Raw genomic sequence first — 17,376 nt, 5'->3', positions numbered from 1 at the left:
GTCACCGATTGTAGCCAACCTTTACATGGAGGAAGTGGAAAGGAAGGCTCTTGGCTCTTTCAAAGGAAGAGTACCCAGCCACTGGTACAGATATGTGGACGACACCTGGGTCAAAATCAAGACACAAGAAGTGGAATCCTTCACTGCGCACATTAACGCTGTGGATAAAAACATCAAGTTCACCAGGGAAGACACAAAGGACAACTGTTTGCCTTTCCTGGACTGCGCTGTGCACATTGAAGAGAACGGCAAACTCAACATCGAAGTTTACCGGAAGCCCACACACACGGACCAGTACCTCCTCTTTGACTCCCATCACCCTTTGGAACACAAACTTGGAGTAATTAGGACCCTACACCACCGGGCAGAACATGTTCCCTCTAAGCCTGAAGGAAAAAAGAAGGAACACACACATGTAAAGGAAGCACTCAAAACGTGCGGCTATCCTAAATGGGCGTTCTTAAAGTCAGCAAAGAGGCACAGAAAAGAAGACCAGACACCAGCGAGGGAGGATAAGAAGGACAGACGCAACAACATTGTCATCCCCTATGTAGCCGGTGTATCAGAAAAACTTAGGAGAGTTTTCTCCAAGCATGACATCCCGGTGCATTTCAGACCCAGCAACACGCTCAGACAAAAACTGGTTCACCCGAAAGACAAAACGCCAAAACACAGACTTAACAATGTGGTGTATGCTGTACAGTGCAGCGAGGAATGCCCAGACCTCTACATTGGAGAGACCAAACAGCCACTTCACAAGCGCATGGCACAACACAGAAGAGCCACCTCCACAGGACAAGACTCAGCAGTCCATCTGCATCTTAAGGATAAAGGACACTCTTTCGAGGATGCCAATGTTCACATTTTGGACAGAGAGGACAGATGGTTTGAAAGAGGAGTGAAAGAAGCCATCTATGTCCACTGTGAGCGACCATCTTTGAACAGAGGCGGGGGTTTACGACACCAACTCTCTGCCATCTATAATCCAGTTTTGAGATCCCTTCCCAGACGCCTTAACGCCCACTCACATCCTGGGCCATCTGACCTCAGGAATTCGCATGATAAGGTGGGGCCAGGTTTCACAATGAACACACCTGAAACTCTGGCTGATTGGGACCCACACCCAGTTTCACACCTTGGCTCAGGCGATTAGAGGATCATCAGGGGGTCCTTTTGTCCCTCTGTGGGGGGATACTCCCACTAGGTTTATATCTGGGACTCTCCACCATTTGACCTTAGAACTGAAGAAGCTTCTCGGATGAGAGGTGAAACGTCTTCAAGTAACTTAAAGAAGTCCAGACGCTTTTCTTTGCAAGCTCCTTTGACTACGATGACCTGGATGACTGAGAACCTTCACAGACATTCTTAAAACACCGGTTCGAGCACCGTTTAAGCACCGGCACCGTTTCAAAAGTACCGGTTTGGCACCGGTATCGGATAAAACCTAAACGATACCCATCCCTAATTATGATTGGCCCATCTGCAGAGCTGATTTGACAGCTTCTGTTTAAGATCATGTGACGGTTCTGTGGGATATTGGGCTACCGTTCTGGTGCTTTGAACATATATTTTTTGGTGAAAAAATTATGCTATGTCAATTTGATTAATAAATCATTTTGATGAATACAATTGTGTGTTCTCCCTTTGCTTGTGTCTTCTTGATGTTTTTTTTTTTCTTAATAAAAATCCAAAAAACACTTTGAATGTAATCTATACAACGCAATCTTACAATAGGCTGGAAGTATGCTTGTGCTCCATGTGATTATATAATTCATTAATCAAGCTTTATTAACAGACTTACGTTCATGATTATACAAAAGAAAAAAAAAGCACAATATATAAAACCAACCAAATATTAACTTTCTTAAAAGTGCTTTAAAAGTGCAAACACCTGCAGTTCCAAACATCTGAAAAAACGTCTTACAGCCCCCTCTGGCTATTTTAAGGAGGATTCTCATTGCATCATTGTGACATGCAACTTCGGCATGCTACATTGTGTGTAAGATGACCACAGGGGGCCAGTATAGAATGGTGAGCAATATGCTTCAAACCAGGTGTCTCCAACTCCAATTACTCCAGAGCTAGTGTCCTGCAGCTTTAGATCCATCCCTACTCCAACACAGCTGAATAAAATGGCTGAATTACCTCTTCAGCATACCATAAAGTTTGGCAAAGGCATGGTAACAAGGCCAATCATATAGATCCTAAGATTTTCAGTGTGATGACCATGGTGGTGAGAATTTGAATGGAATAAATCACAGCATTGTTATATCCCAAGATCAAAGTTGACCATGACCCCCCCCCCAAAAGCACACTGAGTAATATATCATATGAAAATGCATGTAGAGAACTGTGCAAAACATAGTTTTTCCCAATCACAATGACGCCATAAATGTAGCAAAATCACACAGTACATGAAAACATCTTAACCCTTTAAAACCAATCAGGTCATATTTCCTACATGAGTTTGGGTTTTTTTGAAACTTCTGCATCGTCAGCGTGAAATAAATTGGAATTTTTTTTCTAAGCATTAAAATAACAAACAAATGCAGGATGTAGCAAATATGACACAAATGAAAATTATACTGAATTTATTATTTAAGATTTTTTAAAAATGTCATCAATAGGGTCAATAAACAGTCCATTTTCAAAAACAAAAAAAGGATCCTCTAGTGTGGTTCAGGCTTTAAAGGAATTTTACAGCTTATAGAAGCAAACAATTTCAGCCAAAATGGGTGAAGATAATAAAATACACCATTTTAGTATGCAATGCTTCAAAGTTCAGGGTCACACAGATTAGGAAAATGCTTTAGTTTCCATTGGCTCATCTACAGACTATGAACAGTATATCAGTCGGGGGGGGGGGTTGCACACTATGAGTGCTCTTGTTTTATTATTTAATTTAATTTAATTTTAATTTTAATTTTGAAGCCTTTTGAGTAATTTAGCACCAAACATCAAATACAGAAAACTGCTGCTATAGAAAATGTATGTATAGGGTTCACAAGAACTCAATATAAAACTATCATCAGTTAAGATGCTTTTACACAGCTTAGAATATAGAAGATTTATTATCTGGACTTTAAAATATCTTGATTTAATTGTCTTATTGGTTCACAAAGTCATTGAAATTTAAGACAGATGAAGGGTTTTATTGGAAAACACGGCTCTGCTATATATTTATTTGCATAACTGGCATACTAAAATGACAAAACATGTATTGAATTATGGTTAAGGTAAAGTATTTCAGTGTGTGGTTTTAAATGTTCTTTTTATACAAGAAAAATGAATACAAAGAGTTTAAAGAACAGACAAGTTAAAAAGTTAAATTAGGCTGCATTGTATGAAATCACCCAGATAATGATGATGGTAATGAAGCTGACTGTTATGAAGATGATGTAAAGGATGAACAGCAGGCGGTCTATGATTAAACCTATCTGGATCCATTCCTCTGTGCTCAGGCTTTTGCTCAGATGCTGCTCCACCTGAAGGTGGATGGCCTGGAGGACTCTGCCCAGGCTCCTCAGCTCTTGCAGGGTTTTGTCCTCACTCAGTGGCCCCTTCTGCTCCAGAGTCTTGGATTCCTCTGTCACTGGAGAGTAGATTGGCATTTCTATTGAGCGGAGACAAGTCAGAAGATTATGTCAGCTTTAACATTTTTTAAGAATTTGCATATCCTGATCTTGTTTCCTACCCTGTGTGACTGGATTTTGGATCACTGTGTCGTTCCGATCTCTGGGCTTTGGAGGAAGGCACACTAGTCGACCCAAGATTTTAAGAAAAAGCACTCTGATCCAGCGAGGAGCTCGAGAATAGTTAGAGGAACCGTGCAGGAAGCTTGTAACGACAATAGTTTCCAGTAGACTGCCCACCATCATAGTCAGGCACATAGACAGGAAAACATCTATAATAATGATAGTGGAATAATAATTAATGTTTACATTTTACAGACAAATACAAGTTAAATCCAGACAAAATATTTAAAAATTAAAATCATGAATATTTTTGGTCTATTCAGGGGAATGGAGACAAGCCGTAAACTATTTAAGAAATATCCTCAGCCCCTGTCAGCTCGGTGACAAAAATTGTCACAGATGACGCTTTAATCTATGAGACTGTGAGTCAACTGCTCTCAAAAATTTTGTGTGTTTGTTGTAATGCATATATTGATTTTCCTAAATCTTGAGTCTGACATATTTGTTATTCATTATTTATAATTAATAATTAAAAAGACCCAAACTAACACTGAAACTAATTTAATTTAATAAAAATTTAATTAAAACTAAACATTTTCATATAATAAGAACTAAACTGAAATGTGCAGACCTAGAAACACAAAGCTGAAACAAAATAGCCAAAAATAACTGTGCAGTATAACCAAAAACCTGGCACTTTGTTAATGATTAGATATTATGAATTGTACTTTTTAAAGGTATACTTTTGCTGGTGTTGGTCAGAGGGGCCGATGGTGTGATATGGCAGCCTCGCTTCTGTCAGTCCGCCCCAGGGCAGCTGTGGCTACAACTGTAGCTGCCTCCACCAGTGTGTGCGAATGTGAGAGTGAATCAATAGTGGAATTGTAAAGCGCTTTGGGTGCCTTGAAAAGCGCTATATAAATGCTATCCATTATCATTATTATTATTATTACTTTTAAGAATATATTATACATCGTTTTCTTTCTCACATGTAGCTGCATCATTACATTATGGTAGTTATACTGTTAAATCTCTAGGTGGGTCAGAACAAGCAACCCTTTTGTATTTGGGCCAAAAAGTCACATTGGGACGAAATTGTATACCAAACCAGACAATGTAAACACACTTATGAGAGGTATGGCATTTCCAGTAACAGGCAGCAGGTCATTCATTATGAGCAGGAAGACGGTGTAGCCCAGGATTAGTGTCATCTTGAACAAAGACCGGTCGACTTCATTGGGAGGCAAGATGAAACTGAAGAGGTCCACAGTGATGAGGAAGCAGCTGGGGAGCAGGAGGTTCACTACGTACAGCATGGCCTGGCGCCGCAATGAGATCTGCAGCAAAGTGAGAATTTAACACTAAGGACGGTGCTGATGTTCCTGGGTGTTTTTGATGTTTTTAGAACTTTTAGATGTATTTGATTTAAATGTTCTATAGATCCTAGGTTCCTCTGATATACTAACTGAACAGTTAAATATCTGATAATGAAGAGAAAACTCTTGTTTCGGATTACTTTCTAAAAGCCTTTGCCTTTGTGTCCTCTGTTTTCTTATAGTATAAATAATTAAATCATACAATAACATTATAGTTTTACAGTGTAATAGAGTGTCTTACATGGAAGCGAATTTCATCATAAAAGCCCGATGCTGTAGATGGTAGTGTGTATTTCTTTGCTGTAATTCCAATTAATTCCCATTCACCCATCGTTGCCATCATAGATTTAGAGTATTCAAACATCCTCTCTGGAGTCTCTGTCAGATAAAGCTGCAGAGCATTACCTGCATGGAAAATAGTCAATTTGTCAGACAAGACTATTCATATCAATGTCAGTAAAAGAATTTTACTGTATTATAAACTAATCCATTCATTTCATAGGACAGACTGTGATAGATCCTCATGAACTTACTCTTGAGTGTGAATGAGTTGAAGGTTAAAGTGCAGTTCTGAATGTCAAATGGAAACAAGTAGATGTCAAGCCTGCACGAGGTGACAGCTTTGACAGGCTGTGAATCACTCACAATGCCATTAGAAAGCACGTAGGTATATGGGACGTTTGGAGCTGTGTTTTCATCCATGCTGCAGGAAGATGAAAGACATAAAATTTAGAAACACAAGCACCTGTATGCTGATAGAGCCCTCATTATTAAAATTAAGTTTACTCAGATAGCTACATGGCAGAAATAGAAAATGTATGCAGAAAGGGCTTACAGTTGATATGTAGAGTGCCGCCTAATATTAAGTATGACTGCTAAGTGTTAACTTGTCTGCTTTGTTCTGTCTGCTAAATATTGTAGGAGGCAGATCAAAAAGATTATACCTTTATATAGTGGATAGCAGTCTTACCAAGCCGCTCTATTATCCTATCCACACTATTGTTATGTTATTCCACTGACATCAGTTGGACCCCTATGTGAATCGCTACCTTATAGTAGTGGAGGGGTTTGTGTGTCCTACTGATCCCAGGGGTTATGCTGTCAGGGAGCTTTGTCCCCTCGCATGGCAAATTGGTCCTGGGTGAGGGATCACACAAAGAGAAGAGCCTTCAGAAGACCCTTATGTGTACACGACCAAAGGAACCATTCACCCTGCTTGGGATGGAGTTACTATCCTAGCTCAGGACCACTTTGCTCGGACTAGAGCCGCTACTTCTCCATGTTGATGTCAAGGTAATGGGTCTGGTGACCCAGTGTTTGTGTTTTTGGTTAAATATTCTTTGATTATTGTTGTTCTTGGTTTTGGTTATCTTAATTTCTTAAGCTCTCAGGAATCTTAGTGCTCCCTCCCTCAGTGTTCATCTTAGCCTGTGTTTAGTCTCTGTTGCCGTGTCCCACGTTTCATGTCTACCCTCCCCTGTCTCTGTGTTCCCTGTGTCTCCCCAGTCAGCCGTGTCTCCATGTCGCAGTTTGTACTCTTATCTCTGTGCTTCACGTTCACTCTGTTTTCTCTGTCAGCCTTGCCTCCTTGTCAAGTCTGCGTCTCTGCACCTGTCTTTTGTTTCCTGTTTTACTTTGATAGTCTTGTGTCCTGCATTCACTGTTTTGAGTTTTGCTTCTCCTTCGTCTCGTTATGTCAGATTAGTCCCAGCTGTTTCCTTCCTGTTTTCCATTCCCTCGTTACTCCCTGGTGTATTTAAGCCCTGTGTTTTCCTCTGTCCATTGTCATGTTGTTAACCATGATGTACCTCTGTGCTGCGTGTGTTTCTTCCGTACTCCCACGTTAAGTTTCCTAGTTTCTTAGCTTTTTGGTTTGAGTTTCATGATTCTAGTTTCTTGTTTTTGGTTTTGTTTTTTGTATCAGTGTTGGAGTTTTTCCAGTAATAAAGCTGCTGTTTTGGGTTTACTCCCCTGTGTATAAGTCCTGCGTTTGGGTCTGTCGCACAGCAAACTACGACAGTTGAAAGGAGCCAGTTATGATGGTCAGGCATTTGATAAGGATGCGTCCTGGTGAGGTGTGCTTGACACATCCCAACGGGAGGAGGTCCCCGGGAAGACCCAGGACAAGCTGGAAAGATTATTTTTCTTGACTGGCCTGGGAATGCCTCGTTGTTCCCCTAACTAATCTGGAGGAGGTGGCTTGGGAGAGAAATCTGAGCTTCTCTGCTGATGCTGCTGACCCCGCGACCAGATAAGAGCAAGAAAATGGATAGATGGAAATCAGTTGGAGTCACAAATCAAATATTTCCTGACAACGGTATGCACAGAGACCATGCCTTTCTACTTTCACCTGTATGCACCTTCTCCATTTTTGTTTTTGCTGCTTAGTAGAGTTAGCCCTTTATTGGCTAATGATGCGTCAGGCTAGTTCTCAAGATCACACATATACATAAAAAAAGAAATGATCTTAATCTGCGAATTATTGAAGATGGCACTTACATTTCATTGATTACAATATCTGGTACCCAGAGATTTGTTCTTGGAATTGAAATCCGAGTAGTTCCACAGTTTTCTGGGTCCCACTTGGTGAATTCATTTTCCCATTGCTGCAACACAAACCATGCAGATGTAAACATAAACACAATATAAAACCTGCTGGCTACCATTTAAAAACTCGAGATAATTAAATTTAAAAGGGAACCCCAAAAACTTTTCTTTTATCTTAACACTTTTATGTCACTAATGGGTTTGCCTATTTGCTGCTCAAAAAGATTTCAAGGGCAAAACTTAAACTTTCATCTATAAAAACATTTTTTATGCATAGATATGGGTAGAAATCAGCTGTTTCATTATTGCTTGAAAATGTACTATGAAAAAACTACTTACAATATCTGACCATAGAAATGTTGTGAGGAGCTGGGCTTTCTCATCCTGAAAAAGAAGATTTTAATTTATTTATTCTCAAAAAAACAAAAAATTGCCCTCATGGAAAATTGCTTTTGACCATTTTATGCTCTTAATCTTGTACAGTATGCAGAAAAGCGCATGCACGTGATCTAATAATGAAATGGTTTTATGGTAACAAAGGTGTCATTTACCACTCCCATAATGCCAAACACAGTTAAGAAAAGGCCAACGTTAGTGACTGTTGTTATGTTCACCACAGGTCGAATGGCGTTCAGGTTGAAGACTGGCGAAAGAGCCTCCAGCACTGACGGTGTATCAGGGTTGGAGCAGTTCAGTATGGTGGAGCTGTACTGAGCTACAAGGGAAAGAAGAAATGTGCCCTTATGATGTCACAGCAAATACCTTTGTCTGAACGCCCACAATTACAACTCTGGCAAACGCGACCCAAATACGAGTGAGGCATCATGTATATCTACATTTATCTAAATCTAAACTTGACTTCATCAAGTTTCAAATTTGAATTTCAGTTTTTAATCTAAAAGTAAAATCTTTAAAATGTAGACAGGAATGAATTGGACAACATGGTCCATAACATTTCTGGCTAAATGTGTATTTTAGACTATTTTTGGCTGCTAGTACCTCATGTTTCCTCTTCCTTGAATATTTATAAGACTAGCTAACTGTCAGTGTGAGTGGCGCTGACAAAGTGAACAAGTCAAGTACAACAACCTTAAATTTAAAAAAAAATCCTCCAATACAAAACATGTACACTTTATCCTTTAATAGGTGTTATAATCGGACTATAGCAAATCACATTTGCAGTTCGGAATTTCAACAGGTATAACATCATTTTGTAATAAGATTATTTTTTAATAAGATGTCTAGAGACACTGTAGATTATGCACATAAAATAAGCGGTATAGTGCAAATAATAACACAGTTTGATGAACCATTACAATGCGTCATTTATATGTTTAAATACTATTTAGTATTTCGGATAGTGACTGTGAGAAAATCAACACATCAACAATTAATTACACATTAGATTCAAATAATCAATAATATAAGAATTAGTTATTTTTTAATAATATAAATAAATGTGTATTTGTACATTATAGGAACTTACCATGCATGAGCAGAGAGATGAAGATTAATAGAAGCTTTGAAGGCCTGACTTTCAGCGAGCAGCACTGAAAACATTAAAACTGTGGTTGTCAGTTTGAGTGGTGTGATAGTGGCGTGGGAATCTTTTTAAAGACAGTCATTACAGGTCATTAAAAAAATCAACGTTCAAATCGAACCTAACTGTTAAACCTTGACGTTGGGTTAAGTACCACACTGTAATGTGGTTTAATCATCATTGTATTCTTAAGTCGCAGATAAAATTACATTTTGTAACTGGTAACACTGTGTAAACATATTATTGATATAATCTCAGGAAATACAGAAATATCTATTGGGGTTTTCAATAAGAGGGAGAGCCTCTGTTTTCATGATATCACAACATTATTTTTTCATGTTTTTCCAGTCTTAAAAACAAATTAAATATCCAAGGCTCCATCCTAAAAGACCATAAGGGTTGGCAAACATATTTACAATGTATTTTTTGTACACTCAAAATAGATAAATATTTGAATACCTGCATCCAGTCCTCTGAGCCTTGGTTGACTTGCCGGTGGATGTCTTGGAGGTCCTTGCCCCCTTTCTTTAGCTCCTGCACAGCCCCGTCCTCCACTGCTGGCCCATTTTTCTCTTGAGGCCCTTCATAATCTTCAATATTTTCCACAGCAGTCGTGGTCTTAAGGTCTATTTCTAAATCAATGAGAGAAAAAGTATCAGAATCAGAATCTTTAGTGCCATAATGCTAATAGCATTATTGATTGCACAGGTTGTGAAGAGAACATATCAATGTTCAGTTATTGTTTATTATTTACAATCACAACAGCCCCTCAATATGTGCCGTTTATTTTGGTTTTTATTGTCCTGTGCTGCCTTCCTGTGGAGTAGTTCATGTGCCGAGGATTGTTTGATTTAGGTCTTTTTTTTTACAACTTTGCAAAATAAATTATTTTGAACTCTGTAAAATCAATTATTTCTGTAATCCTGAATTTCCTCATGCTACTGATTGTTAACCACTTCAAAGCTACTTAAAAACTACATACCCAAAGCTCTTGATTTCTTATTCATTGGTGTCATGGAAACAAGAAATCCCAGAAATTGTGTGAGGACTCGGATCCAGTGAAGGACGGGAGAGAAGTCAGCAGACCCACACAGCAAGTTGGTGATGGGGTTTATTTGTCGCAAACTGGCCACCATCAGAGGCAGGCAGATGGGAAAAAAAACATCTACAGAGAGACAATGGTGTGTGCTGAGGCCCAGAAACAATACAGATTTACAATGTCGCAGCCTAGTTGACTGAATTTGTGCGTGTGCCTGGACATAAACATTAGCATTAAATACTGTTGGCATGGAAACCTGTTCCATGTAAGATTTACATATTTTTCTCTATACTGTAATTTTTTACACAGTCTAGAAGAATGTTCCCAGTCCAGTTTCTATTCAAACACAACTGTAGCCAGTTTCAAGAAATCAGTGTAGACATTTTGTTGAGTGTTACTCACATATGAGGGGTATGGTGTTTCCAGTGCCCGGCAGCAGGTCATTCATGATCAGGGGGAAGACGGTATAGCTGAGGATGAGGGTCATCTTGAAGGCGGACCTGTCCACACTATGTGGAAAGCAGCTGGGGAGCAGGACGTTTACCATGTACATAGTGGCCCGGCACCTCAATCTGATCTGTGGAAAGAAAAGAAGAGATAACTGAGGTACTCTTAAGCTGTGAACCATGCTTGTCATTACCTGGTACATGAATGTTTGATATAATGTTTGATATAATCCGAATATAATTCAGGATTTAGACTGAATTTATATTTTTAGGTGTGTTTTAATTTTGCAATAATGTTAAACATTTAAAAAATATAGGGAAAAAATTACAACATAGCTCTGATTTTATCTTACTATGTATTGTAGCTTCTCATTAGAATCAACTTACATAAAATTTAAACTCATCAGCACATAAACCATCACTGTTAATATCATTCTCTGTTGCTTTATCTGAGGTGATATCCAGTAGCTCCCATTCACACATGGTGGCCATCAAGCTCTTGGAGACTATTGCCTTTATTTCTGCAGGTCTTCCAAGAAAAATCTTTATGTCCCTCGCTGTGCGGGGAAGAAAAGTGAAGAGAAAAATGCTGACTTTAGTCAGAGCTCACTTAAAGCCCACATTCAATTTAGATATAATTAAAAAGGGTGAAACTGATATGCATAAGTGTTAAATGTTCTTACCAAAGTGCAAGTAGGGGTTGACGGTATAAGTGCAGTTTTGTATGTTAAAGGAGAAGGTGCAGATATCAAGGTTACAAGAGCTGACAGCCTTGACAGGTAGACAGTCATCCACCGTACTATTACTACACAGGGAACAGGGTGTTTTTTTGTGAATAGATGTGTGAAATGAGGACATGGCATAAATTAAAAGCACTGTTGATGTTGACAAACAACCCCAACACTAACCCCATTATGTCACAGCGAAAAACTAAAACTAAATTATTTTGTAAAAATACTTCTTGATGTGTCTTTTTGCACAAAATTCAGGAGAACCATTTTCAAAATCCAAAAATTCAACATTCTTAAATTACGGGATTAGATTTAGGGTTTTTAATTAAGTGTAATCATATTCTCTTGTTTGCATATAAGTTAGATTTGTAATTTCAAAACAAAGGCACAGAGGATTTGTGGCATTTACAACAACAGAGTATCCCACATAATGCTGAAACATTCATTTTTAGAGTTTCTAGATGTCTGCTCTTTTGGAAATACTTGTGTGGAGTTTGAGATAAAGAGTAAATGATTTTGTACTTACAGCTCGTTGATTACAGGCTCTGGAACACACAATTTGGTTCCGGGGAGATGTAGCAGCTCAGTACGCCACTGAAATGGGTCCCAACTGACAAACTCATTGATCCAAGACTAAAACAACAAAATTGGTATCAGCACAAATAGCAGGCAAACCCCTGCATGGCTACTAAAATTATTGCAGTACATAGTGCAATAATAAGTGAGGAGAAGTTCAGCCTTTTCATCCTGGAAGACCAGAAAAAAAAGTCTCTAACACAGAAAACACAGAAAGCCTCTCTTTGAAGAAGTTTGAACTAGTTTGTGACAGTCCTTTAACTCAAGAGTTTCAGATACAATAGATACCAAAATATAAAATCTGCATACACACTGTTGGGAAGCACTAATGACATTGTAAATAAGCTCATGTGACAGGTGACATACCGCTCCTAGTATCTCACAGAGCGACGAAAGTGCTGACATCGGTGGAATTTGTCATTTTCTCCACAGACCATATGTCACTTACTTCAAAGACTGGAGACAGACACTCCAGCAGGGCAGGTTTCTTTGGTGCAGAGCAGTTCACCATGTAAGCACTGCAAAGAGCTGATGAGGCAACAAAATTATGAATCTGAATGTAATTACGTTGTAGTGTTTGGCTTGCAATGGGATTTGGCTGAAGTGAATTCAGTAGTTGTCAATTCAATTGTCTCTCTCCAGATTTAATGCTCATACTTTTACTATATTTAACGTCATTGATTAACTACTGAACACACTGTTGTTAAAACTGAAACTCAAACACTTTCATTGTGCTTAACAAAACACATACCTGTCTTGAAGATCAAAATCATGGTTGGCTTGAGTGACGGAAGAAGCTCCTGTAATCACAATCAGGAGGATTTATGGATAAAAAAATGGTAATAACATTTTGGATTCAAGTAACAGATATGCACTATTATTAGTATTTAACTTCAGCAGTAACACTTGTGACAATGTAACGAGAAAAAATTCCTTACCGTAATGTTGCGAGTGAAAGTGTTGTATTCCAGCTGTTTTTTGAATGGAAACTGTTTTATTTGGTATACTACAGAATAATCATCTCCTTAAATAATTGCCACATTAAAAAAAAAAATTGTTGACAGCTGTATTAGTCAGCAGCAGCAGAGCAAAGGTGTGTCTGCTGGTTGTCTGGGAAACTTACTCTTGCAAGACTAAACTGCGAAGATATACATATTGTCACTAAACAAAGCGTGATGTGGACAAACCTTGGGCAAATGATGCGGAACAGAAGGCAGGACAGCTGCTTTGCTTGTAGGTGTTTTCATACAAAGCACAGATAAACCACAGGTAATGTAAGGTACCTCAGTGTGTGACTTGAAAATGCTGAGGACTGACCACAGTAGCATCAGTGTCACACATGCCCATCACAGGCAAATCAGAGAAACCTGTGACAAGCAGGTGTTAGTCTGCCAAACAAGCTTTTATTATTTTATGTAACATGTTTTTTTTTTTTTTAATAAATTAAAATTCACCCATTCGATGAGAACAAAGAAATAACCTGAGATGATACTACTACTACTACTAATAATAATAAAACAAAATTCCTCATGTCATCTTGGCTATACTTGCTTTGATTATAATCACTTTCTGTGTTTCTGCGTCACTACTGCGTCAAATTCTCTGTTGAATTTAAAATGTAATTTTAATGTATCAAGATACTTTGTATCAGGTCGGATTTTTAGTCCAACTGTGGAAGTTTTTGAGATGTGATCATAATGCACCACAACAAGATTCCCAGCCTAAGCGTTACTTTGTTTGTTTATCAGTGAGCAGAAAAGTGTTAACAGACTAAATTATATTCTAGTAATTAATTTAACTATAACACTATTATACCTATACTGCAGTAGCATGGCTACAAGCTATAAAACATAATTTTAAGCCTATTACTTTTCCATATACATTTAATGACTGTCTTCCTAACTGTGATGGAGAATTTGCAACATTTTAAACAAAAGACATATTGGGATCATATCAACATATCAGATTCTTATATTTGTTGCAATATCTGTTTTGTTTTTTTGATTGATGATAGTTTGATTTCTTACTCCACAAAGTAACAACAATTCATTGTGCTCCTGATTATTTCGTTTTTAGTTTAGCTTAAGAGCTACTGAGTGGACAGATGTGTAAAATTTCACACAGTTCTCTGCTTGGATGATATGATACCTCATAGACGTCCAGTATTTCAATGAAATTTTCAACAACTTTTACACTCAGTCATATTTACAGATGTTGTCTAGCAAGATAAGTATTTATTCATAATCAAACCTCATGATAAATACTAAATCTAGATCGGCATGAACTACATGATCTATAAATGCTACATCAGTACATGTTAAAAAAAAGTGACCTGTCCTGAAGCATCATATCAATATCACCTTTGTCATTTAATTTACTAATCACTGATACTCCTAATATTTGTAAAAATATAAAAAAAAAAAAAAAATACTGGGGGAAAGTGTTTAGAGTGTGCTTGAATGTCTTAACTAGGCATGGGTACCGGTATCCGGTGCCATGATGGCACCGGTTCTGACATAAACGGTAGTAACCAGACCGAAAAGCAGCGCACATTTCGGTGCTTTATTTCGGTGCTTTTTTTTTCCTGAGCTGTGATACACTTTCTTCTTCCTTACATTTGTATTGGCGGTTGGCAAACAACTGAAAGGTGCATTACCGCCACCAACTGGTATGGAATGATACACTTTAGATTCTAGCCAATCATTTTACATTTCCGAGGATAGTAGGCGGGTCCAGGTACGTACGTTCTTTTAGAACAGAGCTACAGATTAAAAATGCCCAAGGCGAAGGGGTCAAAAGTCTGGCTGTACTTCACAGCAAAAGATGCAAACTCAGCAGCCTGCAACAAGTGCTTTAAGCTGATACTGTGATACTGTGCAAAGGAGGCAACACCTCAAATCCAATGAAACACCTGGCGATGCATAGCGGTTTTTTTTAAAGCCGAGAAATGCGCCGTATTTGATAGCTTGCTGCGAGACCTCACACCATGCACATCTACTGCGGGTGTGGTGCCTGTTATCGGACCTGGAGATAGCAACATCCCCCAAAAACCCGAAGAGTAGAGTCCTGGCCCCTAGCCCTGCCAGTGTAGCAGAAATGATGACGGATGATGATGGCAGCAGCAGCCGTTCTTCTCTGCGTGAGTAGCTTAATGTTGTTCGTGTGTAATTTACGTTGAGTAGGCTAACCACGTTATTAAATTAATGCATGTAAGGTGAACTAGCAAACACCGTCGTAGTTACATGCGGCTGTCTTCTTGTTTGATGGCAGATACTCCCTTCACCCTGGCCAAAAAGGCTAAAATGACCAAAGAAAAAGTGGAAAACAGCTAAACATGAGAGGTTTTTGGACAAAGTTTGTGTTTTTTCCATTGTTTAAGCACTGCTTCCAGCCAAGAGTGATACCATATATGCCCCATAGCTGCAGAAAAGGCAAACATTGTTATCTTTTTACAAAAAAACAGCTGAACATGAGAGGCTTTTGGACCAATTTTGTGTTTTCCATTCTTTAAGCACCGGTTTGAGCACCGTTTAAGCACCGGCACCGTTCCAAAAGTACCGGTTTGGCACCGGTATCGGATAAAACCTAAACGATACCCATCCCTAGTCTTAACCCTATACTCACAGTTCACCATACTTGGAGTGAATATCCTGTATAGCCGGAGGCTGGGACTTCCGGGTGATGTGTGGCAGCGCAATGGACGCATAGTCACTGAGCTCTGTTCCAACTGAACTAAATTACGGCCTCCAGACTCGAAAGTAATAACGTCAGCCCTTTCAAAAGGGGATGAAAAAGGGAAAATCTAAAAGAGGACAGAAAAACACTAACCAGTCGAAGACTGAGGAGGCAAAGATCCAAAAAAGAATGGAACCACACGACAAGGAAGTTGGCGGCTGCTTGCTACCTAGCCACAAGTCAGCGTTGCCTGAGTCAGAAGGAGATAGCATCATCCTCCGGGAGATTGCAAAAGTGTCCAAGGAGCTTGGCAGCTTTAAAGATAAGGTCCAAGAATCATTGCTGGGACTCACGGAGGACATTGGCAAAAAGCTGGCCAACGAGTTGGCAGCGTTTAAACAGGAACTAAACCAAAAGCTACTCGAATGTGCGGCTACACAGCAGTCACAGGATAAGGCCATTGCGGAGGCAGAGGGACGTAGAGGGACTTAGGGCAGAGGGACTTAGGCTTGCCTGGAAGAAAAAAGTGTTTCTGGGAAACAAGCTGATTTTCTTTGACCACGACTATGCCTATGAAGTCATGGAGAAATGCAAATCCTACACGGGAATAAAAAAGGCACTAAAAGAGAGGAACATTCGGTTCCAAACGCCCTTCACACGGATTCACATCCACTGGAGCACCGGCCCACAGACTTACGAGGACGCAGAGGACGCAGTGAAGGAGCTGAGAGCACGGGGCATTGAGGTGGCCCCCACACGTGCGAACCTGAGACCCAGCACTGAAGAGAGAGTACATAACGCATTTTCATGGCATGGAGTGGATACGGAGAGGGACAGAGGGCCACGAATGGAACTCAAGTCCGACGCAAACTGTGGGAATATAGAAGAGACTATTAAATATGAATGACAAGGAGGATAAGAGCTAAACTCACAAGCAAACAGACTATATAAGAAGGTAATATGCACCATTTGGTTTCATTGCTGTTCAAGTTGGTGCGTTGATAGTTCAGTTGATCAGATTTATAAGTTGCCATGTATGTTGGATTCATCTAGTGTAAGTGGGATGTACCTGCTGGACAGTCGCCACAACACTAGGGAGAGCTCCCACCGTATGGTGGGTCCTTTCTCTCCTCTCCCCAACAGGGACCTAAAGAGGTCGAATGATCCTGAGTATTTGGAGGACTCTATATTGGCTCTATTGTTTTTTGTACCTATCTTAGTTTTGTGTTAACAGTGGGGGCGCAACGTTTTACCTCAGTGACATTTGAAATGCACATTCATGGCTCTATCTGGTGTTATAATAAAGTCCAATGTTAAAGGTACTCTCACTTAATGTAAATGGGCTCCAAAGCCCGGCAAAGCAGGGAAAAATTCTTAGTAAACTGAAAAGAGAGGATATTGATGTGGCATTTCTACAAGAGACTCATTTGGTGGGCCTTGAGCACGAGAAACTTAAGAGACAAGGTTTCAAGCATGCTTATTACTCTTCAAATGGTTTAAGACATACAAGAGGGGTGGTTATTTTAATATCAGGTAGGGTTATTTTTGAACTTTTTGCTACAATTAGGGATAGAGAAGGCAGATTTATCCTGGTACAGGGCAAATTGGATGGGGAATTGATCACGTTCTATAATGTTTATATTCCTCCAGGTTCCACATTTGATTTCTATAGGCAAGTATTCGAGAAAGTAGTGACAGAGGCACAGGGACTACTTGTCTGTGGAGGAGACCTTAATATTACATTAAAACCA

The 17,376-nt window shown here is 39.2% G+C and overlaps 2 protein-coding genes across 2 annotated transcripts; both read right to left on the bottom strand.

Annotated features, from left to right (window-relative positions):
* Window positions 1-3,329: 3,329 nt before the first annotated feature.
* On the bottom strand, window positions 3,330-8,441 carry LOC146372562 (5-hydroxytryptamine receptor 3E-like). Its single transcript, XM_084954396.1, has 9 exons — window positions 8,381-8,441; window positions 8,170-8,333; window positions 7,958-8,002; window positions 7,571-7,677; window positions 5,605-5,774; window positions 5,313-5,476; window positions 4,822-5,032; window positions 3,695-3,904; window positions 3,330-3,592 (listed from the first exon to the last, which is right to left on the bottom strand). Exons 1-9 carry the CDS (start codon window positions 8,439-8,441, stop codon window positions 3,330-3,332), a joined length of 1,395 nt encoding a protein of 464 aa, XP_084810522.1.
* A 751-nt stretch (window positions 8,442-9,192) lies between these two features.
* LOC146372561 (5-hydroxytryptamine receptor 3A-like) lies at window positions 9,193-11,556 on the bottom strand. The gene is made up of 7 exons (XM_084954395.1): window positions 11,552-11,556; window positions 11,327-11,448; window positions 11,031-11,200; window positions 10,600-10,774; window positions 10,141-10,323; window positions 9,618-9,790; window positions 9,193-9,225 (listed from the first exon to the last, which is right to left on the bottom strand). Exons 1-7 carry the CDS (start codon window positions 11,554-11,556, stop codon window positions 9,193-9,195), a joined length of 861 nt encoding a protein of 286 aa, XP_084810521.1.
* Between the last annotated feature and the right edge of the window lie 5,820 nt (window positions 11,557-17,376).

This window comes from Perissodus microlepis, chromosome 15 (genome assembly GCF_051167445.1).
Source record: "Perissodus microlepis isolate ML-2025 ecotype Zambia chromosome 15, ASM5116744v1, whole genome shotgun sequence".
In the NCBI taxonomy this organism is placed as follows: Eukaryota; Metazoa; Chordata; class Actinopteri; order Cichliformes; family Cichlidae; genus Perissodus; species Perissodus microlepis.
This window is presented reverse-complemented; position numbering and strand designations above follow the sequence as displayed.

Coding starts and splice junctions, on each gene's coding strand:
- LOC146372561 (XM_084954395.1), bottom strand. Junction 11,201..11,326: donor CAACCCCTACTTGCACTTTG/GTAAGAACATTT, acceptor TTCCCCGCACAG/CGAGGGACATAAAGATTTTT. Junction 9,226..9,617: donor GCTCAGAGGACTGGATGCAG/GTATTCAAATAT, acceptor GTCTTTAAAAAG/ATTCCCACGCCACTATCACA.
- LOC146372562 (XM_084954396.1), bottom strand. CDS start 8,441: ATGCCTCACTCGTATTTGGGTCGCGTTTGCCAGAGTTGTAATTGTGGG. Junction 8,334..8,380: donor TTGTGGGCGTTCAGACAAAG/GTATTTGCTGTG, acceptor TTTCCCTTGTAG/CTCAGTACAGCTCCACCATA. Junction 3,593..3,694: donor CCAAAATCCAGTCACACAGG/GTAGGAAACAAG, acceptor TCTACTCTCCAG/TGACAGAGGAATCCAAGACT.